Source organism: Penicillium pulvis (assembly GCF_028828015.1).
Source record: "Penicillium pulvis strain IBT 33274 chromosome Unknown scaffold_8_segment0_segment0, whole genome shotgun sequence".
Classification (NCBI taxonomy): Eukaryota; Fungi; Ascomycota; class Eurotiomycetes; order Eurotiales; family Aspergillaceae; genus Penicillium; species Penicillium pulvis.
The window spans coordinates 5430827-5458547 of NW_026643080.1; the positions used below are offsets into that span (position 1 = coordinate 5430827).

General features: G+C 49.6%; 9 protein-coding genes across 9 annotated transcripts; 4 read left to right on the forward strand and 5 right to left on the reverse strand.

Annotated features, from left to right (window-relative positions):
• Positions 1-199: 199 nt before the first annotated feature.
• N7503_011466 (DUF1769 domain-containing protein) lies at positions 200-1281 on the reverse strand (the record flags this gene model as incomplete). Its single annotated transcript, XM_057071012.1, has 3 exons — positions 200-447; positions 533-1048; positions 1107-1281. 3 exons carry the CDS (start codon positions 1279-1281, stop codon positions 200-202), a joined length of 939 nt encoding a protein of 312 aa, XP_056917623.1.
• A 1096-nt stretch (positions 1282-2377) lies between these two features.
• Positions 2378-3193, forward strand: N7503_011467 (uncharacterized protein; the record flags this gene model as incomplete). The annotated part of the gene is made up of 1 exon (XM_057071013.1): positions 2378-3193. The coding sequence occupies one exon, from the start codon at positions 2378-2380 to the stop codon at positions 3191-3193; it is 816 nt and encodes a 271-aa protein (XP_056917624.1).
• Positions 3194-3535: 342 nt separating this feature from the next.
• N7503_011468 (uncharacterized protein) lies at positions 3536-5873 on the reverse strand (the record flags this gene model as incomplete). The annotated part of the gene is made up of 2 exons (XM_057071014.1): positions 3536-5434; positions 5481-5873. The coding sequence occupies 2 exons, from the start codon at positions 5871-5873 to the stop codon at positions 3536-3538; spliced, it is 2292 nt and encodes a 763-aa protein (XP_056917625.1).
• A 720-nt stretch (positions 5874-6593) lies between these two features.
• Positions 6594-7358, reverse strand: N7503_011469 (uncharacterized protein; the record flags this gene model as incomplete). The annotated part of the gene is made up of 1 exon (XM_057071015.1): positions 6594-7358. The coding sequence occupies one exon, from the start codon at positions 7356-7358 to the stop codon at positions 6594-6596; it is 765 nt and encodes a 254-aa protein (XP_056917626.1).
• Positions 7359-7737: 379 nt separating this feature from the next.
• N7503_011470 (uncharacterized protein) lies at positions 7738-9444 on the forward strand (the record flags this gene model as incomplete). Its single annotated transcript, XM_057071016.1, has 3 exons — positions 7738-7975; positions 8072-9263; positions 9323-9444. The coding sequence occupies exons 1-3, from the start codon at positions 7949-7951 to the stop codon at positions 9442-9444; spliced, it is 1341 nt and encodes a 446-aa protein (XP_056917627.1). The 5' UTR covers positions 7738-7948.
• A 780-nt stretch (positions 9445-10224) lies between these two features.
• Positions 10225-10785, reverse strand: N7503_011471 (DUF1748 domain-containing protein; the record flags this gene model as incomplete). The annotated part of the gene is made up of 4 exons (XM_057071017.1): positions 10225-10366; positions 10541-10583; positions 10652-10691; positions 10783-10785. The coding sequence occupies 4 exons, from the start codon at positions 10783-10785 to the stop codon at positions 10225-10227; spliced, it is 228 nt and encodes a 75-aa protein (XP_056917628.1).
• A 794-nt stretch (positions 10786-11579) lies between these two features.
• On the forward strand, positions 11580-13596 carry N7503_011472 (pyruvate kinase CDC19; the record flags this gene model as incomplete). Its single annotated transcript, XM_057071018.1, has 7 exons — positions 11580-11703; positions 11817-11861; positions 11924-11970; positions 12038-12240; positions 12316-13149; positions 13210-13291; positions 13348-13596. 7 exons carry the CDS (start codon positions 11580-11582, stop codon positions 13594-13596), a joined length of 1584 nt encoding a protein of 527 aa, XP_056917629.1.
• A 1124-nt stretch (positions 13597-14720) lies between these two features.
• N7503_011473 (1-phosphatidylinositol-3-phosphate 5-kinase FAB1) lies at positions 14721-22331 on the reverse strand (the record flags this gene model as incomplete). The annotated part of the gene is made up of 2 exons (XM_057071019.1): positions 14721-14870; positions 14929-22331. The coding sequence occupies 2 exons, from the start codon at positions 22329-22331 to the stop codon at positions 14765-14767; spliced, it is 7509 nt and encodes a 2502-aa protein (XP_056917630.1). The 3' UTR covers positions 14721-14764.
• Positions 22332-22758: 427 nt separating this feature from the next.
• Positions 22759-26787, forward strand: N7503_011474 (uncharacterized protein; the record flags this gene model as incomplete). The annotated part of the gene is made up of 2 exons (XM_057071020.1): positions 22759-22920; positions 22981-26787. The coding sequence occupies 2 exons, from the start codon at positions 22759-22761 to the stop codon at positions 26785-26787; spliced, it is 3969 nt and encodes a 1322-aa protein (XP_056917631.1).
• Between the last annotated feature and the right edge of the window lie 934 nt (positions 26788-27721).

A 27721-nucleotide genomic window follows, 5' to 3' on the forward strand; every position in this document is an offset into this window, starting at 1 on the left:
ATTGAAGAAAATCCTATTTTTGAACTGTGAAGATGAACAGTAGTTGAGCAAGTATTATGTGAAGAGAATCGAAGCATTTACAACAGAGAAAGGCAATTACAATGGAAGAAGGCGAGGAGAAACGGCTTCATTATCGATATTCTAGCCCGGGTCCCCCCCCCCCCCCCCATCTCCACCTCATCCACATCCCCTCATCCCCTCAGAATCGACACCGATTCTGGCGGCGCACATTCGCCATCTCCTCCTCCATAGCCACCAGGTCGGCAGCAGCAGTCTGCTTGTCCGACAAGGTGGTGGCCTCCCCCTCGCTCATCACGACGGAGAAGACCACCACCAAGTAAACCTCCCCAGTCTTCACGTTCTTCAACGTGTATCGTAGTTCGTGCTCCTCATCATCCAAGAGCTGGTAGTAGGGGAGCTCCTTCCCCGGGAACTTTAGGCACAGGTCTATACAGAGAGTTGTTAGCTCAGATACATCTCGAGAATGGAAGCTGAAGTCATGGAACAGGTAAAGAGACTATCTTTCACTGACCTCGGAAGTTCAAATCGTGGTTGCCGAAGTCGGCAAAGTACTGGATCCCTCCGAAGAACCAGAACGCCTCTCGCTTTTCGGCAGCTTGGAAGAACTGCTTGCGGCCCTTGGCGGTGGTGGGCACACCCTGCTGCGCGAAGATGTTCGAGCCGCTTTCGGTGTCAGAACCCTCCATGACGACGGAGTGGCGGCCGAGCTTTTGAGCCTCCGTTGGGCCCTCGACGCCAATACGGAGCTGAGAAAAGCTCGTAAGGGCTGGAGCGTGGATCGACGGGAAGTCGCCCTGCACGTTGAACTCGATGGATTTGTCCCCCCACCTCTTCTCGAGGCCAGACAGGATAGGGAAGCCAACGGGTAGTTTGTGCTCAATTGGGCGATCGAAGAAGTTTCCGAACACCAGATCGTTGCCATTTACGTCACGGTCAAAGACGATAGAGAAAGCGATGGAAAACTCATCATCGCGGTGGAGGGCGTGGTCGAAGTAGTTCGACGTGAGAGGAGAGGAGAGGGGAAGGCCTGGGGACCATGTAAGTATTTATATTATGGATGTAGGTCATTGGAACTTGTGACATACCATGGTAGTTCTTGACTTTCACGGCAAGGTTTGCAGTCGCCGAGCGGCCAATCAGGGAGTTAATGGCTCCATTAACCTGGACGTTTTGGTGGTGGGTGCTGTTGTCCTCAGTGCCTGCAATCACTCGCAGACGGTACTGGACGCCCGAATCAGGGTAAAGACGAGGGAAAGGCATGGTATCAGACGATTTATGCCAAGGAGAATGACGAGGAGGAAAAATGAGACGAGAGGAAATGACAATTGGGTGTAAGAAACGAACTGTTGGAGGGGTACCAAGTCGTCAAGTTCAATGCCAATGGATCAAAAGAGATAGTGTAAACCATTGGCTGTGAAAATTGGTAATTGGCACGAAGAGGGAAGAAGGAAGCAAGGAGGAAGGAGAAGAGTTCATGAAGATGTAGAAAACTTCGTGAGAGACACTAGCCTAAACAGGCAAATTTGAAGCATCATGAGACTTGCAATTGAGCAGCTTAGGTACCTGGATGTTAAGCCCCAAGTGCTATTGCTTGCCAGGAAAAAGCCCTGAAGTGATATTAATTAGGGCCCACAATAGAAGCCCCATTGTCCTACTTTACTATTGTTCTGGATGGTCAGCCACCAGATAGAGTTAATTAGGGTTAGCCAGTAGAAGCCCACTATCAAATGCATAGTACTTTTGTGGGCCCTAATCGATATCACTTCAGAGCTCCTTCCTACCAAATCATGCTCTGGAGTAAGGGCTGCTTGGTCATTTATCACTATTCGATTTTGGACTGTTGCTGCGCAGTGGTGATGCTGAGGTTTTGTATGGGCATTTGATTGGCATACTCGTTCTACTCGTTCTCCACCATCAGCACTATCTCAGCCGCCTCCAAATTCTGTGCTCTGTAAAGTTTAATTGGACCTACAATCCGATCTCCACTTAAGGAATATTCCACGGGCAACATGGGGCCGTCTCCTATATATGGATGTGTAATTTGGGGGCCGTGACATCATAAGCATGGACTGCAAGGCTGAGCTCACCTCTGAAGAATTGTGATTGGCTTAGAGGTCATGAATTCCCGAAGCAGAGTGGATCAGACGGGTCCTAAACGTGCCAAGTCCCCTGCGCCCCGGGGTTCAATGAGCGATGTGGACCTTGAGGGGTTTCGTTGAAGTAAGCAGAGCCCCTGGCTAAAGCATAAAGACGAGAAAGACAGCTGATCTTGCGAGGGTTTTCTGTTTTTCAAGAACTGTTATATACTATGACGGCTCTAAACACGAACCCTAATTTCAACTTTGAGACATCCACAATGGAGCCCGTTGAACATCCACAAATCACCAACGTTCAATCTTCAGAAACAACTGCAGTTGAATCCTCGCACTTTCAATCTCCTCAGACTACCGATCAACATGCCACGCTCCAAATCGATTTCAAATGGGGAAATTTCAAATCTCTCGTTTCAGACATCAACAAACCCGATGAACCCCTCTACATCATCAAATACAAATTGTTCTCTTCCAAACAAATCATCTACAAATCAGCCTCCACAAAAGATGTCATTGGTACCAGTTCTATTCATATGGTCAGCATAGACGCAGACTACGAGTGCCGAGGCCGAAGAGACACTCTCGTGGCCCAAAAGCGTTTCAAAACACTATACACCCACCGCTCCGGCTTTCTGAAGAACCCCCAAGGCCAGCCCGCTGTGATGACCTGGACAGGTGATGTCGGTGCCTCGAAGTGGGATTTTGTTTGTACCGACGAACAACAGATGCCTGTTGCCAAGTTCACTGCGAACTTGTGGGGCATCAAGAAAATCGGAAAGATCGAATTGATGGGTCCGTCGTCAAATGAGGAGGGCGTTAGGGATGAGATGCTCATTACTGGGATGACATTGGCATATTGTATGGTGGTACGTGCGAGTAACATGTTCAGCTTGCTCGGCTCCATCTTTGGGGATCCGGCTCATGATAAGAAATACAAGTCTGAGCCTATTACTGCAACGGATAGCAGGAAGACCACTTCGGACGGTGTTGAGCTTTCACAAGTGTCGACTGCTGCTCCTAATACTCAGGCAGATGTTAGACATCGGCAGACACATTCTGGTCCTTCTACTGAGACATGACGCTAGTTTGTTTCTGGAGTTTCGTGTTCAATAATCCATTCTTTCTTTGGTCATCTACCTACATTCATTGGGCGTAAGACTTCCTCGTTGGCTTCTTGGTAGTCACTTTGATACATACGCACCCAGGCGGTAACATTACACATAAATATTACCAGAGGACAGGACACTGGTGCATCCAGAAACATCGTCGATTGTACAAGGTCTTGGATGTGAACAACTTTGGTAATTAACGGAGTCCAATTATGTATATGCAGTCGTGTATAGAATAAGATAAATCCAAAATGAATCAAGGCTCAGGGTATGTAGGTATCAACAAAGGAAATGAATGAGAGAAAGCATGTCTTATAAACCAAAGACATTGGACGTCGGCAATTCATTATCCGAGACGTCTTCGCTCCCCAGGAGCTCATCTCCCGTAAGGATCCCAACACCACTGTCCAAGCGCCTTCGGACCTTCCCCCTCCCCATCTCCACATCAACAAAGCGCGTCATGCTGACTGGGGTAATAGGCTCGCTTCCCGCGATTGTGGTTCCATCGGACATGAGATCATCGGACTTAAGCTCCCAGTTAGCCGCACGAACCTTAGCTCTGCGGCGCTCAGAGCTGACAGTCTCTTTCATATGAGCAAATGAGCGTGCCTGCTCAGCAGCCCATTGATCCAAAAGTCCATCACGGGCCTCAAGCTCGATTTGCAACTGCTCCTCGAGACCACTATTGACCTGGCGGAGACGTTGAGCCTCCGTCCGAATGGCATCAAGGGATGTTGCGAGCTCTGAAATTCGCACATTCAATGTGCCTGTTTCTTGTGCATGTTGCTGCTGGTCTTGTGTCTTTTCTTGAAGAGCGGTTTGGTGCGCTTTCTCAAGTGCATTGATCTGGGCTGTCAGGTCTGATGCACGGGTTTGGTTCCGCTGAACAGTCTCCTCGAGTTGACGGATGCGAGATTCGTGCTCGTAGGTACAGCGCTCAGCGATGGATCGTTGCTTGCGCTCGTGAGCAACTTGTTCACGGAGAGACGATATCTGTGCGCGGTACTTCGACTTTATCGCGACGTTTTCATCCTCCATCTTGTTGACCAAATCTTCGAGGCCCTTCACATCTTCGTGGTACTTATCCAGTGCCGTGTTTAATCTGTCAATCCCAACGGTCTTTTCCTGGTCTTCGCTCTCGAGGTCCTGCATCCGCATTCTGGTGTGGAGCATGTCACCTGCAGAGGAAGCGATTGAGTCCTCGAGGCTGCCAATTTTGTCGGCAGCTGCTTCGTATCGGTGTAATAAGTTGTCGAATTGTCCGCGAAGGGCCTTTTCACGACTCAATGAGCCATGGTGGTATTTGCGTTCCGATTGAAGCTCTTTAGCCAGCGATTTGACTCGTTTTACCAAGGCGCGCAATGTGGCTTTCCCATCCCCGAGTGCTGCATCGGCTGTTTCTCCTGGAACGGCACGCTCAAGTTCAAGGCGTGCTGAGCGGAAGTGGCTTCTGATATCCGAAATTACTTCAATCGTGTTGGTTCCAGAGAAGCCTAAGTTTGTGCATTCCTGGCTAATACCTTCAAGAGTCTTGGTAGCATCTGAGGCGCGAGATAAAGCAGCGGTCAGAGTGGCCAGGATGTTCTCGAAGAAGTCAGGAGGCGGAGATGGCTTGCGGAGAATATCGGCCAATTCGGAATTCTCGAGGGCGGACATTTGTGAGCGGCATGCGTCGAATAAATCTCTCTTCTCGTTCCTGGCGGTCTCGAGATCAAGGTTTAAGGTTCGCATATCAGTATCCTCTGGACCATCATCGACTGGTGTCTGAGCTGCAGCATCATAGTCCGAGCCGTCGAAAAGGCCTAGCCTTTCTGGACTACGTGAGTGGATGCTCCGTCGACCTCGGAAGACAGGCGAATTGGAAGCGATGATGGCACTATCATTCAGCATAAAAGTATCACCGTCATGTTCAAGAGACGGTCCGCGCCCTTCCAAATTCGGATGCGAGGCTACGGATACTTCATCACATAGCAAGGTTGTCTGTTCTTCGGCTTCTCGAGCTTGAACCTGAGAAGACATCCAGAAAGACTCATAAGACGGCAATTGGTCTTCCGGAATTTCTCGAGACTGCTTCATGCAAGTCAACTCTTGCTGCAGGGCATCTCGCTCCCGAAGCAAGGTCGCTAAAGTCTTCTCGAAAGTCGCAACGTCGCGCTTCTCACGCTGAATGTGATTGAGCTCATCGCTCAGACCTATCCGTTTGATCCTCCGCTGAGTACGCGTATCCAGAATTTGTCGCAGAGGGGGTGAATTGCACCACACGCTCCGATGATGTCTCATCAAAAGGCTCCACCGGATCAAATAATCGGCGAAAGCGAGGTGTAGGTGCCGAGCGACGCCGGGCTTTCCGGCTGGGCGTACGGTCCCCAGATCCGGGGAACCCGGCAACTATTGCAGTTCGCTGCATGGCGGGTGTTAAGCCAGTCGAGCAAACATCATGATCGAGTAGTCGAGGACCTGGATCCGAGAATCGCACTCGTTTCCTCGATTTCTTTGGCGTGCTGATTGCGCACTTGGGTGCAGGAGATGCAGCAGTCTGCTCAGAGTATCCAGGTATACTCTGTCTTGTCCGGTGCGACACAGGCGATGAGCTCCTCGAGTTGGAAACGGAGCTGTTTCGCCTTTTCCTAACAGACTGTCTTGTCTCCATATTGAATGGATGGAGTATTCAAAGGACTAGTAGATGTATCGAGAATATAGATAACCAAGTTGCGGCTATTGGGGAGAACAAAAGAACCTGGGATAATAAGTGGGACGAATAATAAGAAAAAAAAACAATGGATGCGGCTGTTAAGAAAAATCCCATTGGCGCTTTCGAGGCGTTTTTCTATAGATCACAACATAAACAAACAGTAGTGGGTCCCTGCAGGCAGCAGAGGCGTTCAGCGCGTTCTAGGGCCCCCTTATGATCCCCGATCCGGCGCGTGTAAACAAGCTGCTGTTTTGGGCGGTCACGTGCATCTGTTATGAGGCAGTAAGGCAGTACATTGAAGACGCAAGATGTTCATTTTATGCTTTTGGGTGATAAATGCACGATTGTATTTTAATGGCTCTCTAGGCATGGTGCCAAATGTGGAATCAAGGCGCGTCCAAACTTGTATATGTAAATATTGAAGGCTCCAAAAGATACGAGCTTGGAAAGCTATGGAGAGAAGCATCTGACTAGTTCAGCTTAAAGGACTCTAGGCTCGAGCCTTAATGTTTGTCCTTGATGCATGATCTCATTTCATGCAAGGCGTTGGGTATCAGGTATGATGATAGATCTGAGACGGGTAAGATATTTAGGTGGGGATAGACCACATCGGATTACTATGAAGCACTCTGGATATGCACTGTAACCTTGGAACATGTTCAATGCTCCAACTCTTCATTACTCCGGAACTGGAACTCCAGACACCTCCTGGCAAATCTTCAATAGCTCCTCCTGCTTCCCCACATTACCAGCCCCAGGGTGTGTCGACTCCTCGCCGCTTGGGGTGAAGAATGCTCCACTCTTGAGGCTGGCCAATTTGCCTTGTCCAGTAGCCCACTTTGCCAAAGCTTCAGCCGGCTTGTCCATTCCACCAGGAGCCATAGAGCCTCCCATCTTGGTCCTCACCCAGCCTGGATGCATGCTCACAACCTGTATACTATCGCCCCATCGCCGGGAAAAAGCATTGGCGAGCATCACATCGTGCAATTTACTGTCTCCATATGAGTGTGACTGCGTCACGTTGCGTAGAGATTCATCACCACCGTAATGGGAATCCGAGCTCATATAGAGTAGCCGCGACGTAGGTTTATCCATCAAGCAAGTGAGAATATATGGCGCAAGCGTGTTGACTGAGAATACGGCAGAAATATTGTCCGCAGTGATCTCCCGACTGGATGTGGCACCGTAACCAATGCCTGCATTGTGTATGATGGTGTCGAACGGTCCGCTTCCCTTGGCTTCTTTTGCCAGTTTCTTAGTCTCGGAGATTGAACTCAAATCACCAACTAATACTGCCTCAGCTTTGGGTACAGCTTTATGGGCCGAGGCGGCGCGGTCTGCGTTTCGTGCGTGGAGGACAACTGAGTGGCCCTGATCAGCAAGGATTTTGGCTGCGGCTTGGCCAATACCATCGCTAGAACCGGTGATGAAGATGCGTGTCATTTTCATGGGGAATTGTAGAAAATTGAATTTGGTAATAATCTGTGACCCGGCGCAATTAAAGTGGCATCTAAGGAGGGTCTCAAAACAGTTCAGCTTAATTGTACCGTATACATGTGCAATAAATATCCATCAGTCTGGCTCGATGATATCATAAGATTCCGAAACCCGATTGTCGCGCCTGGTCCATGAGTGTGACGTCAATAACCAATCAAGGAGGATCCAAATCACCGCTCCCATAAATTTACCCTCGAAAGGAAAGATATAACTTGGAAACATGTTATAGAACGATGATTCAGATCATCTATGTTCCATTCGCTGGAAAGTGGGGAGTTGACGTTATCTCTTATCAGACCCACCACGAGCGCTATCGCTTTGTTTGCCCTTCATGGATTGCCGACAGATTGTCTAGCTCAAAACAGTTTGGTGCCTATATAGCTTCGTTTAGTTCGCATCTGGAAAGCACAGTGCGCGAGCCAGCGATGCCTCTTCAACACGCTTACAAGTGATGTCATCTGCGTTACTGCAGGCGGTCGAGCATCAAACAACATTTGCCTTGACCCGTTGAAACTACCCTGACCACCATATACACAATGGGAAGTGTGGCGCTCTTCCAAGAGGTTAGTATACCCAAAATCTGAGATCCAGGCCACATAGTCTGGTTCTAGGGCTGTGGATGCTTTTGCTGACACCGAGGGGTCACCCCACTACTGCAGCCGAGCGACCGCGACCATCAAGACCACGAGAGACTGGTTGATGAGATTCTTCATGAACAGTCGTGGACCCAGTCAATGAAAGACACCTCCATCCTGGATAAACTCCCCGCCGAGATCATCCACGAAATCCTCTCCTATCTGCCCGCCCGCGATCTTGCTCGCGTGTCTGCAAGTTGTCAAGTACTCTCCGAGCATGGCTCCGACGACCGACTATGGGCCAACCTCGTCAACTCCCACCTGCCCTCCTCGATTTCCGACCCGGGCCCTTTCCCATCCTTTCGACGCCTTTACCTTGCACACCTATCATACTGGTTCATACCCCAATACAAAATCTGGTTTGCGGATAACGAGCACACGGGCAACTTGATTCTGGCTCGTTATGATAACCGAAGAGGGGTTATCGAAGCCTACCGATTGATCGCAGATCGAGGCAGCCCCAACTTTCAGATGTGGCAGTCGAACCCTGATGTCATGATTCAATCGTTCGATCCCAAAGTAGTCCTGTGGCTGGACGACCCTGTGCTGTTTATCAAAGACCCAGCGCCTATGGAACCCAGGGCTGCTTGCCAGACTTGGAAGATGGAGCGTCAAATGCCAATGGCAGCGGAATCACAGAGTGTTTTCAGCTCAATCTTATTGTGTCCCAAAGAAGACCCGCAACCTCAGATTAACCAAGGACCATTGTGGCCTCCGGTGACCATCCCCAGTGAGCACCGTATACGCAGAGAGAACTCCCCACAGAGATTGCCGGATCCTAAATGCGCTTCTGGAGCCTCCGAGAGAGCATTTCGCATTCGGAGGTGGGCCAATTTCCATGGAGTGCTCTCCCCGGGACGCAACGAAGCACGGACAACGTACGCTACCCTTGATCCGAGCTTGTATGTACCAACGAAAGAGAGACCGTACCAAGGTATTTGGGTTGGAGACTACTCAGCTCATGGGTGTGAGTTCCTTTTGTTCATTCAACGAGGTGTGCAGAGCCAGGATGCGGAGGACGGGGATACGGGTCCTAGCGGAAGCTTGGAAGCAGTCAAGCTTACAGGTGACCCGAATGTTCCCCGTGGCCAAATATCATTCGTGGCAAACGATATCGGTCCTGGAGGCCTCGTTCGTGTAGACGACAGGGAACCGTTTGAGAATGCACGTATTGTGCGGTGCTTGGGTCATGTCGCTGGTATTGGCTTCCAGGATGGTAAATATTTCCGTCACTGTGTTATCCTTGAGCAGAACACTAACTACAGAATTTCCCAGATACGTTCATCAACTCCGAACTTATTCTTATTTCCCCGAACTTTATAGCACATTATTGGAAGGAAATGGGCCACGTCTCCTACTACCGCCGAGTGGACATTGATGCCCTCGTCCAGATATGAACGGCTTTACAATTTTGCATTCATATTGTGATATTCAATTCCCAAATACCCATCTGAGTCGCGTCTAGTCACTATCAAATACATAGTGCCCTATACCGCTCTATGAATAACAAGACGACGCCACTACGGGCTGAATCAACAGATGTTGTGTTTAGACCAATCCATATGGTGGTTGAAATACGCCGCTTCTGCCCCAAGAAGCGAGCCATTCATCTCATGGTCGTAAGCTTGACCCATTGCAGCTACTCGTCCCTACGCGACAGGCTAAGCCTTTGAACGCTCGATACCCTCCCAGCCCAAAGCGATATTTTTGACAAGTCGGATGACATCCAGCCTGATACCGAAATCAAAGTTCATGATATGATGTCCATCCAATAGTGGAGGATACAATTGATTGTGTATGGAGATGCTATAACACAGGCAGAGTTGACGGAAAGGTATCGCATAGAAAAAAGCCAAAGACGCCATAGCTCTGAACATGATGTCGAATGAGGAGGAAGCAGTAGTAACAGTGCAGAAGGGAGATGTAGTCGTCACTCGTCACCTTAGCTGTGATATGGGGATCTGCTCAAAAGCCAACATGGGGGAAAGCCAGCTAGAAAGTCCAGCACTTTGAAACTGTACAAAACAACAAAGTGTTCGGTTTGGTGATTCAAAACGCATATTGCATCTCCCATGTGGTGCGCCATTTCAAAGCTATGATTCAAGTTGAGGCGCAAACAGAACTTAAAAGGGAATCAATCGTAGCCCGTTTCAGCGAGTCGGTTATCTCTGTCCGATCTATCGTCGACGCTCAAACCAGCTGGAGGAGCCCATCACCGCCACGGACTGATCCATAACCCATTCGCCAACACCAAGGTAGTTGTCAAACCACTTCTTGACTTCTTTGTTATCGGAGAGCTGTTCGGTCTTCACACTGGGGCTAAGGACGGCCCCCGCACGCACACGACCCAACGGAGGGTGGCGCGGGGGTCAACACAGTTAGCTGGACGATCCTTTATGTGCGGTTGTGGATGCAGGTATTGCATGGGCATATTGCATATACGCAGCAAGCAACAGAAGCAGGAAGAGAGGGGGTCCGAGGGGTCGTATTTACGTGAGGCCTGTGGAGCGCTTGACGCCAGCAAGGAAAGCGGAAACTATAATAGAAAGATATGTTAGCTCAAAGTCACTTATAGGCCTAGTGTGCAAAATCAAAAGCACTCACAAAGGACCGCATCAAATGCGTAGTGGGTAAGACGGCCGAGCTATTGGAGTATCGGTCAGTCACACCATATTTATGGATTGGAGAAGCTCATGAAGCTCCTGTGGGATAAGAGGAGGACGTTTCCATCCTACCATGGTTGTAGATTTGTATCAACACCGAGAGTGCAGAAAGAATGGCAGATTCAAGCCGAGGAAAGCTGCTGTTATCTGAAATTAGGCAGATGATGCACGGCAGCAGACGGGGAAATTAGGATCACGTGGAGATTGGGCTGCACATGACGTCTGGAGACTCCCGCACCGCCACAGCTTCGATTATATAATGTAGACACCGCCACATATGCCACATCCATTATCGATAAGCTCAATCCCACCGAAATTCCGTTTCAGTCGAAGCCGCTTTATTTGGTCAAATTGGGTGTCGCTATTTGTCACGTTTACTTGATAAAAGGGATCCAATGTACGCTGGGCAGACCAGCACGGGCCCCTCCGCTTTTTTGCCCTGGGGTTGCTATCCATTTTTTTCATTTCTGCCTGCAGTTGTATATTCCCGCCGCTGCCGATAGCTCTGGGAGCGGGGGGGCCAAAAAAACGGTGAGAGGAACCCTTATAGCTAGAAAAGGAATTAAACTTTAGAATAGCGATAGAAATAAGTAATTCAAAAGAAGAGATATTGGTTAAAATCCACTTTCTATCCATGAACTTGTAATCAATTGAGAATATGGAGTAGTTCTACACCGGGGCAACATCGGGCAACATAAATGATTCTAGGTGAGCGGAGATAGTATCGGCGGCCAACATTTTCCAGGCCCCGCCCCTCACCCAACTTCTTCTTCTCTTCCCCTCCTTACCTTTCTTTCCCCATCCCACCTTCAAATCATCTCATTCTCTTCTACCATACTAAAATCAATTAGTTTGATCAGAAGTTCAAAATGGCGGCCACCAACTCTCTTGACCACCTGTCCAACCGGATGAAGCTGGAGTGGTACTCCAAGCTCAACACCGAGATGGTCCCGGCCAAGAACTTCCGCCGTACCTCCATCATCGGTACCATTGGTATGTCCTTCGTAAAATAGCCCCCAGTCATGCCTCTTGCTCTGAATTACTTCAAAATGAGGACCTTGATGATCGGCGTGGGAAATTTTCGCTAACGCACAATTGCTCTCCAGGTCCCAAGACCAACTCCGTCGAGCGGATCAATGCTCTCCGCACTGGTATGGCAGCCCGATAAGAGACCCGAAATGAAAATCCGAGCAAAGACTGATAAGCATCATAGTTGGTTTGAACGTTGTCCGTATGAACTTCTCCCACGGCTCATATGAGGTGAGTACTTCCCTTGGCAATTTGTCTGCGGACACCAGTAATGAATATCCATTGACTTCGATGGCAGTACCACCAATCTGTGATCGACAATGCCCGTGAGGCTGCTCGTATCCAGACCGGCCGTCCTTTGGCCATTGCCCTCGACACTAAGGGCCCTGAGATCCGTACCGGTAACACCGTCGATGATAAGGATTTCCCTATCAGCCAGGGCGATATGCTCAACATTACCACCGACGATTCCTATGCTACTTCCTGTGACAACAAGAACATGTAAGACCCCATCGAGTGGAGAAGCGGAGTGCAAGCGGAGTAGAAGACTGGAGCTGACCAAACGCGCGATCACAGGTACCTCGACTATAAGAACCTGACCAAGGTTATCTCCCCCGGCAAGCTCATCTATGTCGACGACGGTATTCTGTCGTTCGAGGTGGTCGAGGTGGTCGATGAGAAGAACCTTAAGGTCAAGTGTTTGAACAACGGCAACATCTCCTCCCGCAAGGGTGTTAACCTGCCCGGCACCGACGTAGACCTTCCCGCTCTCTCCGAGAAGGATATCAGTGATCTGAAGTTCGGTGTGAAGAACAAGGTCGACATGATCTTTGCTTCATTTATCCGTCGCGGTGCCGATATCAAGCACATCCGTGAGGTCCTCGGCGAGGAGGGTAAGGAGATTCAGATTATTGCCAAGATCGAGAACCAGCAGGGTGTCAACAACTTTGACGAGATTCTCGAGGAGACCGACGGTGTCATGGTTGCCCGTGGTGACCTTGGTATCGAGATCCCTGCCCCCAAGGTGTTCATTGCCCAGAAGATGATGATCGCCAAGTGCAACATCAAGGGTAAGCCCGTTATTTGCGCCACCCAGATGCTCGAGTCCATGACATACAACCCTCGCCCCACTCGTGCCGAGGTTTCCGATGTTGCCAACGCCGTTCTCGACGGTGCTGACTGTGTCATGCTGTCTGGCGAGACCGCCAAGGGTAACTACCCTTGCGAGGCCGTCAAGATGATGCACGAGACCTGTCTCCTGGCTGAGGTTGCCACTCCTCACTTCAGCGTCTTCGATGAGCTGCGTAACTTGGCTCCTCGCCCCACTGAGACTTCCGAGTCCATTGCCATGGCTGCCGTCAGTGCCAGTCTCGAGCTGAACGCCGGTGCCATTGTTGTCCTCACCACCAGGTATGTCCATCCCCTCTATGGCTTTTGTTAAAAACCCGCATGTACTGACACACTTTGCAGTGGAAAGACCGCCCGTCTCCTCTCCAAGTACCGCCCCGTGTGCCCCATTCTCATGGTCACCCGTAACGAGACCGCCTCTCGCGTAAGGCTGCACTCTTCAAGATTCGAGCTCGGTTTCCATGCTAACAATGTCTCCAGTACTCCCACCTGTACCGTGGTGTGTGGCCCTTCTACTTCCCCGAGAAGAAGCCCGACTTCAACGTCAAGATCTGGCAGGAGGATGTCGACCGCCGCCTCAAGTGGGCTATCAACCACGGTCTCAAGCTCGGTGTTATCACCAAGGGCGACCCCATTGTCTGCGTCCAGGGATGGCGTGGCGGTATGGGCCACACCAACACCGTTCGTGTGGTTCCTGCTGAGGAGAACCTCGGCCTGGCCGAAGAGTAAACGTAGCAAACTAAAATTGGTAAGCTACAAGGATCGATAACTGGTCCAACATTGTCTTCTTTTTAATTGGTTAATCGCTGGTGCGATGGTGGGACACATACCTTTATTTTCCTTTGCCTGTTTCTCCTTTAAAGCCAAGTTCGTTCCTGTTCTGCGATCTGGACCATCGCGCGTCTCAAGAAAGTTAATGCATTCATGTACACATGTGTGAGACGAATTTAATGCCTTCAGGTCAAGTGCGATGTTAGTTAGTCTAGACATTCTCCCTGGAGGAAACAAAAGTTCAATAGACCTAGAGTTGCTGCAATTCTCGTCCCTGTTAGTCTGTGTCGTCGCTAACCTTATAGCGTGAATTTTCGCATGGTGGTTGTAGATCACTCGAGCCGTTTGGCCTGTATTCGTAAGGCAAAGCGCTCTCCAAGTATGGCGCTTCCAAACCACCCACAATAATGAGGGGATAAAAGTGTGCGAAAGAATGCAGAATGAAAAAAAAAAGAGAACAATTAGCCGGAAGAGAAGCGAAGGCTCTCAGTTGCGGGGAGAGGTCACGAAAACGCCCGAGGCCGAGGCTTATGCATGGGTGACTGCATGATCGCGCAATTGCGGCGGTGCTATTGCGTTGTATATCCCATCAACACCACATAAAGTCGCACTGTGTAAAATCCGCTGAATGGAATGAAAACTGAAGAATTGAAAGGATCGGAGCAATAATTATTGGAAACTTCAGACTTGAATGGCTAAACACAATTCCCGATAACGGACCCGATTGATCCCGGTTTCTACCGAGGAGCTTCGGGTTATTTGGGCCTGATTTATTAGGCATATTCAAGGTAAACGCCGGACAAATGGATGTTTGGGGTATTATAAACTGCAATAGGACGAGATCAAATCCTTATTAATTGTATGATTGTGACTAACTATGTGGCTCAATATCATTAGCTAAGCATTGTTAGGGTTTGGCCCAGCAGTATATGTGAAATGCCTCTATTATACATCTCCACTTTATGGCGCTAGAAAGGAACGAATATGATATCTCAAGACACCAGTCTTGGACGTTCAAATGTCATCAAGTCATCAGTCATAATGCAGAAAGAAAAAAGAAAAAAACAGAGAAGCATCATGGGGTGGAGCTTATGTATAGGGGAAATGGTGTTGTTGCTTTCTGTCTCTAGATGCTGTTTTCAGCATTCTCATCCACGTCCAACTCGGTGACATTGGACACCTCGCCCTGCGGGTATCGGTACATTGCACTGGGTTGTAATTGATGCCAGCAACTAATTGAATCAAGTTAGTATTCAATTCAAAGATAATCAGGTATTGGAGTGCACTTACCTCGGAGCTTGGAGGACGTATCGGGCCATGGCCTCTCGGAACCGACTTTTATACTCCCTGGGACTGGTTACAGTCGGACGATTGCGACCGCCACCAGCAAAGCCGCGATCCTTGATCCATGACTCAAGTTTTTTGTCCCAAGTGTAAGTGCGAATGCAGTCGATGATACCAACAACCAATTCACTGCGCTTGTCATCAATGGCAATCATGAGCGAATAGTCCATGACGTCTTGGCGGCCGAGGAAAAGGGTGTCGTTCCATACGCTCTGGGCGAGTAACTTCTTGGAGTGCTCACGCGCAAACAAAGGCGTTTCATAAATGAAATCAACCATGTTCTCATCTAGCAGCACTTCATCCCGTTCGCCGGTGCTCTCGACCTTCCGATTGCGCATCGAACCCTTGAGATCGAAGATACGGTTCGGCTTGCGATCGTAGAACAAGTTCTCCATCAACAACAGGAACCAATTGAACTCGATTCCAGTGACAGGGTTCTTGATGATAACCTGGTAGAAGCCAAACATTTTGGCTATAGCCGAGGGTAACTCGTGAAACAATGCCTCAGACATGATCTGAAAATAGGCTGGGGCAAACTTGAGGAAGGCCTGGGTCTCAACGGGAGACAGAGACTTGAGAATAAAACGATCATCCAGAGTTTTCAGGAACAATGACTTGGTTTTGCCGCCTTTGGAGTCCCACTTTGCACATCGAGACAGTGATTCCACAATACGATCAGCCACGCCGCATTTTTTGCGAAGCGCATCAAATTGCTCCGCATAAAACACCTTGCAAAGCATCTTGGCCTGGCCTTCTTGAAACTGGTATTTCAAGTGAGTACCTGTCGGCCGCAAAAGGGCGTGCTCAACTCGCGCCTCTTTGGCGACTTCGGGGTCAGCCTCAAGGTCTGAGACATGCTCCTCCATTTCATACCGTTTTTGAATACTGGCCAATTTCTCTTTGTAGTCCGACGAGTCCAATGCAAATGCGACGAGGGAGCTCGGCTCATCTTCGCGTACGATGATATCGCAGTCGGCAAAAACATGGTCCATAACACTTAGAGGGTAATCAAGAGCAGCCCATCCGCTGGCAGAGCGCTCGGACCAGAAATTGGTCAACATTTTCAAAAGTGTTGTGCGTTCGTGCTTGGCCAGATCCTTGAAATCCATCGATTCATCCTCCGGGGCCATTTTTGTATCTTCTTGTGAGTCCACAGGATGGAGATCTTCGGCTGTAGCTTGATCCTCGTCGCTGGGGCTCTCCTCTAACTCGGTCTCAGACATAAGTTGAGAGTCAGAACGGAAGATACCCCCAGACTCGAAAGAATCAGGAGGCGTTTCCTGAGAATCAGCCTTGGGAGAAGGCTCTTCGGGGACAATTTGATCAGCGAACCCCTCACTGATGCGGCTAGATTCCTCCATTGGAAGCTGCGGCACAGATGGTGGAGATTCCTCTCCATCAACCGGGGGTTCACGTTCCTCTACGGCTTCTCGGACGTTTCTGTAAACCTCCACGATAGGCTTTGAGGATGCCAGTGGGAATGCACGTGACTGAGTGCTTTGAGCAGCTCGCTGTCGCCTCTCCTTCTGTCTCTCCTTCTCGAACTCCCGACTCAGTTGTTCAAAATGCCTAGCAAGACTGGAAACGCGAGTGTTGCCTCGCCCTTTCGGTGTAGATCGCGGAATCAGAGAGTGCCCCGAAGTAAAACGACCATTCTTGAGAGCTGTAAGACCGAGGCGATCTGTAAACTTTTTATCCGTTGTTTTAGTGGAGTCGCTTCGAATGTCAACTGAGTTATTGGTTAAATTTGTCCTAAATCCTCCCGATGAAGTACTGCCAATGGACTTGTCCCTCAGAAGGTGTGCGGGCTGGGACTGAGCACGTATTAACGGGGGAGAGCGTGCTTTTCCAGCTCGCCTGAAAGCACCTTCGGTCAATCTTGGAATGGCCGATGGCCTATTTGGTGGAGTACTTGGTGGACGAGACAGACATCCTTCCTTAAAGTTATTGTTTCCGTAAGAAGGGTGTGTTGATTTTGGCGACAGTGGCGGAGGTGATGCATCGTCCTGTGGTCCTTCAGCGCCGTTGGCCTCATGAAGCATTTGTACAACACCAGGGCTGGTCAAAGAACGACCAAGAGGCGGCGAATTCGGATCAGGAGGTGATCGACTAGACTGATCAGAAGGCACAGCTAGGTCAAGGTGCCGAACTTCCTCTTTCGAAACAGCTTCATCTTGCGGAGATGATTTGTTGCTCTCGACAGAATCCGCACCTAATAATGCAGCTTCGTCGCTAGGTGCCGCGGGCAACGGAGGCAACTCAATATTTTCGGGCTCTTTCTCTCGGTGTTTCTTGCCTGCATGCTCCTCCACTACGGAGACCAGAACATTTTGAGCCTTCTCTGGGGAGAGCGTCATGCGGCGCAACATCCTTGGCTTTTCATTCTCTTGGACATTTTCGTCTCCCAAATCGGTTGGAGTATGCGAAGAATCATCTGGGGCCACGGATGCGGCGTCTTTATCAAGGAAGATTTTCTTGAGCTGCAGAGTCGCAAGCCGCTTGATGTCCTTTTCAGATGGGAAGAAGCTCTGCTCAAACTCAGCAAAGGTGGTGTCCCATTCAACCACTTTCTCTTGCACCGACCGAAGGACTTCATTGAGGGGTATGATTTCCCAGTAGCGAGAACCGCTGTATTTTTCTTGTAGCAACCGAATCAAAGCAGCTTGATTCTCATTTGCTTTCTTGACTAAGCGGTCAATTTCTTTCTTGCACTCGTCGAGCAACTCGGGAACCACACTTTGAACATTGATGCCCTTCAAACGTGCATGAACGGACATCATGAATCTGTTCAAACGTCTCTCGGTCCGCAAATAAACTTCGTTTCTCATCTTCAAGTCGTTGTCCACTTTCCAGGTCACACGCGGCCGAGGAACAATGACCTCCAGTAGATGGATAGTATCATATTGAATACGGAGCGCAAGATCTTTGAAACCAAAATAGCGAAGATGATCCCGCTGCAGATCGTGAGGGCACCCTCCAGCCCGAGCATGTAAATTCCTTCCCCAGAAGGATACTTCCAAGTACTTGCCGAATGAATATTTCCATGTATTCTCTGACATTGGCGTGACCTGAGTCTCATGTCCACATACTTTGCAGCAACTCCACATAAGCACTGTATCTTGCATGCCGCGAAGTTTGGACGGGTAGGGCTGAACCAGGACGCTGAGCTGTGCGTCACCGTGAACGTACTGGCGATGGTGCTCAAACATGCGTTTCTCACATCCGTTAGCTGCGCAGACGGCGTTCGCTGTATGACATAATTCTTCGACATATTGGCCAATGGTGCAATCGGGTTCAAATATCGCTTCGTCCCCATGCTCGTTGTAAAACTCCAAAGCAAAAGTGTCAGGCCCGGAGCAAGGAATCGAAGTTGTGGTGCACACAAGGCTGTAGAGTACAACAATGTTCTGATGAGCGTACGGATCAAACATGCTAGAGCATCCAGACACATAGGCCTCCCATTGACGCTTTTGCGTCTGGTAATGGTAGAGAACTCTGTCATATTCCGCATCATGAGCTGCACGTAGTACTTCTTTAACCTGCGGAGGAGCATTGCGAGGAGATTCATGAACCATCTCGGGAGTAATAAGAATGAACTTCTGCGGCTTGGCGGGCATCTCCTCAACACCTTGTTCTGAATTGCCATCTTGGTCACGAAGCTGCTTCAAGTAGGCTAGCCGTCGCTCCATTTCTCTCGTGCGCATGAGCAAATAGGGGGGTTCAAACTTGACAAATGGCGATGCTGATAAGATCTTTGTTTTGTGATCATGGACCATGTCGTCGAAGTATGTAGGCATCGGAACATCATCCGGAACATCAGCAGTAGCATCGGTGGTCGCTGGCACCTTACTTGCCAGTTCCTCAGTAGACTTTTCGACCACGGTAGTCGGCGAAACCGATTCCGCAAAAGACAAGTTACCCTCAGGGACGGCACCATGGTAGTGACTCTGATCGGCCCGCTCATTTGTCACTTGCTTCAAATCATCGATGGATGACGTCGGAAGCTTTGCAAATTCATCTCTCATCACACAAGTTTCCAGACGCAGATTGTACACAACGTAGACCATAAACTCTGTAATCTCTTTCACTTTCCCCAGCACTTCTTCGTCCCCACCACGTAAAACAATTGTGCACCCAAGTTCTTTTGGACAGCCGGAAATGTACATGTATGTCTTCTTACGTCCAGAATGGACGTATGTTTTCACATCGAAGCTGATACAGTCGCTACGCAAAGCGGTGGTCAAAAGTCTGTCCATGGATGTGACAATCCTGGTTTGAGTACAACGTGATACAGCCTCAAGAACAGATGCCTTCACGTTGTACGCAACTGCAATCCCGGCCTGTTCAAGAAGACCGAGCGCTAGCCCCGAGACATTGTTCTCAACAAGCAGCAGATTTGGGCGTAAGGCTGCAATCCGGCTGACAAGATTTTCCAAGAATTCACGTTCCTGTCGAATGACAGGCTCGAGGCTCATGAAATGGTGTTGTTGACGGGCATATTCAAGAGGAAATGTTATGATCAAGATGTTCGGACGTAAAATGGTTCTGGGCATGCTCTTCAACGCCAGGTTTTTGGTGAACACCAAACCTGAGACATAGGATGTATCACCAGGCCGACCGCCTGGAATCTTCTTCAATTTAACGTAGTGGCGAATATCCATGTCGTCTCCATGCTGAACATCGGGGTCTACCTCATCGGCTGCTTTCAAAAGAATTGGCATCAGCGCATTCTCCCAGCTGTCAATATTTGGTACTGAAGACATAGCCAACAGTTGCTGCAAAAGCCTGCGCACGTGTTCCAAGCTAGCCTTATTGAGCTCAACTGGTGGCGCTTCCACCCCCCTCATTGATGAGCTTCTGGTTTGCTTGAATCCAGTCTGGGTCGGAGCAACAGGGAGGTTCCCCCCTACAGGAAGATCTTGGAGAAACGTGTCTCTTGATGTCCTAGGGGATTGACGATGAACACTGCTTGCGACGCTCAAGTTTCGGCGACGAGAAGAACGCGGCAAGTTCACTGCCCTCGAACTGCTTAGGCTAACCTCATCTGCATCTCGGCTGGGTTGAATGACACTAGGAATGGTTCGATCGCCAAATGCAGATCTTCCCTTCTTCATGGCTGCAAGCAATCCGCCGAAAGGAACTCGTTCACTGTCACCGCCACTTTTTGAGAATTGACTCTCCGAAACGGCTGCCAGCAAGCTTGGTTGCTCATCACCACTTGACGCATCATCTGAAAGGTATTGAGCCAAATCCGGGTCGATGATATTGTCTTTGTGAAAGGCAGGCAGCCGGGACTCTGTGCTAAAGTCATCTGCGTGGCGGCGTTGAAAGGGCGCCCGGTCATCGTGATATGGCTTGAAACTCCGAATATACTGTTGGCGTGAGTGATGCCGCTTGTGACCCATTGAATGTGGCCTTCCACCCAAAGAAGATCTGAGAGATCGAGACGAGGTCGGTCTTGCCAAAGGACGGTCAGGATTGATTTCCAGAACGGCGGAGCGGCCCTCACCTGCGCGTCGTGTCGCTGGTATGGCCATAGTGGGAGTTCTGAGAACATGGTCAATGGATTGAGATATCACCGACGAAGAGTCATCATCGTCTGCGAATGGGCGGGCACTGTTGCCGCCCCAACTTAGCTCCGATACCCGAGGATTTATCATGATGGGACTCTGTTCGCTGTCAGAAAACTCAGAGGAGTCATCGTCATGCGCATTGATCATCGCCTCGCAGGGCTTGCAGACCCGTATAGAGCCAGGTTGCCCGAATCGGGTTCCGGGTATGATAAGTGTGCATCTTGAATCAAAGATCTGTCCACAAGTACGGCAGTGATGCTTTCTGCGGAATGTCGTGAACGGCTCCCCACAATGGAAACAATCCTTAGCATTTTCATCACGCATCCAAAAATCCTTGCTGAGCAATTTACTCCCCAGCTGTGATAGCATCCCGTCTCGGTGCCACGCCTCACGACGATCACGAGAAGCTGGAACTGTGGTCCGCCCAAGATTGGTATTCAAGGGTGGCAAAGAGGCAACTGTAGTGGTTGTCTCCGCAGTGGATGCCCGCGAAATTCCATAGCCAGGCAATCGGTTACTTGGTGGAAGTGGTTTTGGTCTTTCAGCGGGTTTTATTGCAGTGGGAGCCTTTGGCGGCTCATGTGCTTCTGTGCCCTCATAGGGTATGGAAGTAATGCTATCTGATGCTGAGCCACTATCCGGAGGAGCAATCTTGGCATGAGTTTTTGATGCCAATGGAAAGTTCGAGTCATCATAGACAAAAGACATCCGCGAGTTCGACCTGCTTTCTTGAGAATGAGACACAGCCTCCGGAATTGACTCGGCATGCTTTGAGCTCCGTGTAGCAGCCACCTGAGAGTTATTTTCTGTTGGTCTCGGCTGATCCGCAGAGACCGACTTTCTGTGCGTAACATCTGAGACATTGTTGACCGGCGTAAGGGGTCCACTTCTTTCCAAGCCATGTTGCTCTTCGTGAATACTCTCATGTGTCTTAACAGATAGTACGGGTGAGTGCGAAAGGTTCTGGCTGAGCATGGAGGAGCTTTGACTTAAAGGCGGCTCCATGGGCCCATTTCCACTGCTAATGCTAGCAGATTCTGCATTTTTGAGCCCCTGCTGAGGAACGTTGACGGAGCTACTTCTAGAAGGCCGATTTTGACCGAGGGCATTCACTTGGGATTGGGTGATGGAAGAATCTGTTGCGATCGAATTGCCTGTGGATTTAGACAGTGGACCAATGTTGGCTTTTACTCCCGGCGAGGGAGAAACGGAGGTTTTGGAAGATATGCTAGCGCTTTTGGAGGAGATCTTGGAGCCTTTTCCAGCGTTCAGCTGTGGTGCAGCTTCCTGGCTGATCTGGAAGTGTGTTGCCACTGGAGAATGAAGCCTTGAACCCTGGGATGAGTTGGGATGCGACGGTTGATAGTCACCCGAACTAGCTGCTAAATCAGACACTGACTTGGTCATCGAGCGCTCCGAGGTCGGGCTCTTGATTGCAGGTATTTCTGCCGCACTTCTGTCCGTTGTTTTTGTTCCACCGCTCACGATTCCCCCGACCGAGGTCCTGAAACGGCTATACAGGCCGCTTAGTCCTCCTGATAGCTCTTCCGAAAGCCCCTTCTCATCTATTGCTGATGCCGGTGCAGGTGGTGTAGTAAAGTCATTGAAAAGCGTCAACGAGTCGGATTGGTACGCCGCGGTGTGGATCTGGTCAAGAGCTGCGTTCATGTCTTCTCGTTTGGTTTGAGTTGCGGCCATAGATGCTCGTGATCCACGTCGTCCAAGTAGCCTGGGCGACGCAGACGGGCCTGGTGACTCATGCAGCTTCGGCTCCATGTGTGCCTTTATTATTGTAGGTTGGGCTGACAGCTCGTGGGTCGTCCCCGCATGTGGTAAAAGTGTGGCTAGAAGCCAGTCATACGGGCCGGGAATATCGAGAGAGCTCGAGGACAAGCATAACACCAAGTCCTGTGATACTTGACAACTTTGGGGTATGCGTAAAAGAAAAGTGAAAGGAATAGAGTAAAAACAAAAGCCGGGAACATTCGATCGCCCTTTCTCTCCGCAATCCGATATTCGCCCAATGACGTGGTGGGGCTGAGTCAGCGGAGCGCGTCGCGTCTTATCGTTATCGGTGGATTTTGGTGATTTGTGTCCCTGATGTGATGAACTTGGACTTTTTGCGCTTCAACACCTTTCATTGCTACGGCCTTACTCAGTCAGATATGAATTTGATGAGCTTGTTGCAAGTCGAAAGTAAGCTATGAGTTCAGAATCCTCGTGGATCGCACCATTCATCCAGCAGGTGCTGCGAGCGTACCTGGACCAGACCACACAGGATGATATTGAGGTGGATGAACAGGGGACCAATCTAATCTTCAAATTTCGAAGACATGATCATATTCTTACAGCAACTGTGGCAGAGGTATGTTCATCACTAGTAGATTCAAGATTCAGAAGGTGCTGATATTCTTCGACTTGCCAGTGGGGTATGGGACCCTCGGACAACGAAGCAATTCTGATGGATACAGAGCTGTCGATCGACGCCATTATTTCCAATGATCTACTTCCCGTGCTCAAGCCTGATCCTCAGACTCCACAATCGATTCCTACAAATCCCAAAAAATACTTGATAAAGCTTCTAGACTTTAAGCTAGTCATTCCCTGCGCAGAATATCAACCCATTGCTCACCTGTTGATCAGTGGCTTTCAAATCGAATGGGATAGCGGACCCAAGACACCATTCTTACTCAAGAAGAAACTCCGCAAGCATAAGGATGTTAGGGCTTTATTGGACGAGGTGGGAAAAAGGGTTAGAGACTTGTCTAAAGTTGTTGACTCCGCCATATCAAAGAACCCAGCGGGATCCTCTGTAATCACACAGAATGCCTATCATGAAGGCGTTGAATCACAGCAGATCTTCTCGCAGGTGCCTCGTGATCCGCCTCGCGGTCCCGATCACCCAGAAAACGAGTCCAGGGCAGCGACCACTTATTCAGTTGGAGCAAACGAGCTGCTGAAGTGTCTCCAGCCCAAACCTCTCCCAGTCTCAAATGAGGCTTCGCTGCATACAATCAAAAACCAAATAGTACCGAATGAGCCGGAGGTGGAAAAGCCGCATGGGGATAACATCGATACTCGAGTGGAACGGCAAGTCATTGCCGAGCCAATCTCGAAAGCTGACAATGGCTCGGTTTGGAGCCCGGTGGCTCAATCGCCAATTGGAAACCATTCTGCAGAATCGATTTCAAGTCAAAATTCTATCTATTCTCAAATCAGGGACGAGGTCGACTTGCACGAAAGTCCAGGTGCCCATGGCCCCCATATGCCGAATCAGGCGAGGGACAAGGGATGTTCACCTGCACAAACCGAGATGAAACCTCCTCTTAGGAAACGACAACGGGAAAGCTCGAGCGGGCAATCCAAAACAGATGACGAGGAAAAGACTGTTGGTTTAAGAGAACATATCCCATCTACCAAGAGGCAGCGCGTCGGTACCCCAACAGAACCTTCGGCTCTTATGCTCGGGGTTCAGAATCAAAAGTTAGCTGAAGAGACTGCGAACTTGTCCCATTCTGAACTTGAGAAGCCGGTCACTATCGTCCCTTCTCACAATGCCGTTATTCCCCGGTCAAACCCATGGGAGGGGTTTGATAAAATCAGGGCATTTGATGTCACGATTCCAAAGGACCAACGTGAGCTTCTTCACAGCGATAAATTATGCTGGATCCCGCCCCGTCCGAATGAACCCATGCCGAAAGGGCATGTACCGCCCTCGCTACTAAGGACATGGAATAATGCTGTTGAACGGCGCCATGGTGGGACTGGAGGACATGAGGCTATCTCGCAAAGGCCCGTCACTCCAACCCAGGATAGCGACGCCTCCTCCGTCTCTAGTGCCTCGACTGAGAATTATGACTCGGAGTGGCACTCGTCCCCTGAGCCCCCTCCACGCCCTCGTCAAAATGATCTTCCTCCTTCTAGTCCTGTGACTCGGCCGATCCAGAGAAAACAGCCAATTTCCAATATTATTAATGGCAATGCTCCTGGGCCGTCACCGAAGAACTATTCTTTGAAGGCCCCCATTTCTGCTCCGAATGCATTTGAATCGGGCAATGACGCAGACCAAAATCTTCCTGATACTCATTTATCCCAGAACTCTCGACTTCTGGCGCAAAAGGAACAGAAAGACAGGGCAAGATCGAGGACTCCACTTATTCACCAGGGCTCCCCAGACAATGAGGAATCAAATCATCGGCCCCTCGCACAATTCTCTGGTACTCCAGCGCCAAATCAGGAAATAATTCTGAAATCACCCGTGCCTGCCATTGATCCTAAGCACTCCCTTGGTGCGCAAGAAGACGATTCGGATGACGAGTCTGTAATGGACACGTCCGTGCCTTTTGCACTTGGAGAAACTATTCCAGATCCTACACAGTCCAGTCAGATGGGAGAGGAACTGGTAAGCTCAGGTCCACCACTGCCCAGTGTGAATACGGAGTCTGTACAAGTTGCGGTTACACCAAAAGTTGGAAGCAATCGGCTGCATCACAGTTCGAATCCAGACCAAAATGAACGCGGACTCTCAAGCTCGAACCCTTCCTCTTCTCAGATCCACAAAACATCTTCCCAATCCCGTATTCTAGACACATATCCTTTTCATGCAAGCCATGATCAGAGCCAGTCTTCTCACGAAGTTCCGACCCCCTCTGGAAAGGGCCAAGAAATACCATTCACAGTGGATGTCCCAGGGACTCAGTTGCCAACCAGCAGCATAGCCTCGCAGTGGAAGTCGCAGCCACAATCGCAAAGCATCTCAAATAATTCCCAGGCAGACATTGTGCTTGATTCCTCAGGGCCAGCCCAACGCCACCATGACTTTTCTGTTTCTGCAACCCAGCCCTCGCCCACTGCGTTGACGGGCCGTCATGAACCCGCCGCGTCCCAGCAAAACGAGTTAACAAAAGATCCTGCGAGAGAAACTCATACTCCCAACAAGCCCGGGGGTTCTCCTCAGTTCCGTGCCTCCCTTCTCCCACCCTCAGTCCAACCTGATTCAGTCATCGGAAAGGATCGATTTTCGCACGGAGACTCGGACAAATTCCCACAAGGCAGCGAAGAGGACGGCGTTGAAATTGCTAACACTCAAAACTCTTCCTTGGTAGCTCGCCGGCAGGGCTTTGTCACCAATACAGAGACGTATGCTGGCGCCCAAGCAGTGTACAAAAATTTCTGCAGTGACTACTCCTCCTACTCTGGGGATTTCGATCATTTTACCAAGCTGTGTGGGATGTTACATGCTGTTCGACAGCAAGGCAAACTGCATCGGTCGTTTCTGTGGGATGACTTTATCGCTATGCATCTCACAAACTATCCTCGATATCTTGAAAAGAACGCGTCACAAGGCTCTAAGACGCTCAACTATGTGAACTACTTTTTGGAGAACGTCTCCCAGCCCTTCTTCAGCAAACGCAGTTTGACAGCGCGTGGCATAGAATTGGCAGCATCACAAACCTCTCCTGATGAAGCAATCCTTGCATTTGCGAGCAGTTCGCAACATACGGCCCCAGCTCATACGCAAGGTCCTAGTCTGGATATCTCATTTACGGGCAGTCTGGTGGAAAAGTTTACAGATCTTCACGCCAACTCTTTCAATGCTCCCTCTCAAGGCGGCACGTCAACCAAATCCCCTGGCCAGGAACAACCCTCGAGCGCCTCTTTTGTGGAGATCAAGCGCGAGGACTCTGCATCAGACCCCATTAGGGTCGACAGCACCCAGGAGAGCCGTCATGAAAAATCCGTCCCTCCCGCTTCCAGCTTGAAGTCAAATAGGAACCACTTCACACAGGCCGAGGCCCAAAATCCTACCGCCCCGGCTGAAGCGGAAGCGGAGGATATCGACATGGAAATTCCCGAAACCGACCCCGAGGACGCCGACCATGACACTGACCTTGAGGACACTCTTCACGAAACTGCTAGTGTTGAATTGGGTGATGAAACTTTTGTTTCCAGTAGGGCTGCATCTCATGCAGGGGACATGTCTACACAACCCATGCCTGCAGAAACAATCCCAGCTTCTCCAGAAATCTGTGATTCGGAGAGCGACAATGAGAACTGGTTTCTCTCGCTTCAACACATCCGGCCAGTAGGTCCAGTTTGGTCTGATGGTCCAACGGAGTTCAAGCGTTGGGCAGAAGCAGACCAGAACGTGAAGTGTGACCGAAAACGTCGTGGAGGTGCCAAGATTCGTCTTGACGATAAAGGCGTGATTCGACGCCCGATTCACCGTTGACAGGGACACAACCTTATCGGACGTTTCTTTTATCTTCATCCGCTGCATTGATTGCAAGCTTCTATTTTGTTCTGCTGGCGCTGGGTAAATCACGAGATACGCAGCAGGACTACCATTCTTCTTCTAATTTCGATTCATGTACATTATTACTCCAAATATTCACTGGTTAACACAATTGACCCATTATCTATCAATCATAACTAATTCAGTGTAAGCCCATACCATAATCAAGTCAAAGTCCATAATGAAGTCAAAGCACAAGATTAAGATCGTCTCAGCCGCACGGCACTAACCCAGTCAGCCCTCGGAAATTGATTATCTACCCTGCTAGCAACCCTCATATTCATCTCGCATAACTTTCTGTTTCGAGTCCTGTGGGGTCCCACTTCACAAACTAGTTCAACCAAACGGCCCCCAGAAGCACGGAGCCTGGCACTGCCCTAAATAAGAAAATAGTTCGAGGCTGGGGCTAGCACGGATCCACTGTGGCATACATGACCAGTAAGAGAGGTCTGAGCCTTATATATGGATACCTGAACTCAAAGGAGTGCGGTGATGCGGATTTTTGTAGAAATTTCAGACCCTTTTGGGGCTACCATTTCGTTTCTTTGCCTACTCAAGGGGCAAGTCAAGCTAAGACTTTTAGCTTGCTTGGCAAGAAGGGACGGGAAAATGTTTTATGTTACGGTTTCAGGCGGGGAAATTAAATGGAGATTAAAGTTTCATGGAAGAATTATTTTTCAAAACAATGTATTTTCGGTAATTATTGACGAATTTATTCGCAATAGTCTCGACTAGTCATCACTAGGTCATGAAAAACCATATACAGTATAGGATTTGAATGCAACAACAGATGCGCTGTGCGCTGTGCAGACGTAAGTCATCAAAAAGAAAGTCGTCAGATGCCAAAACCAAAAAAGAAAAAGCCAATCCC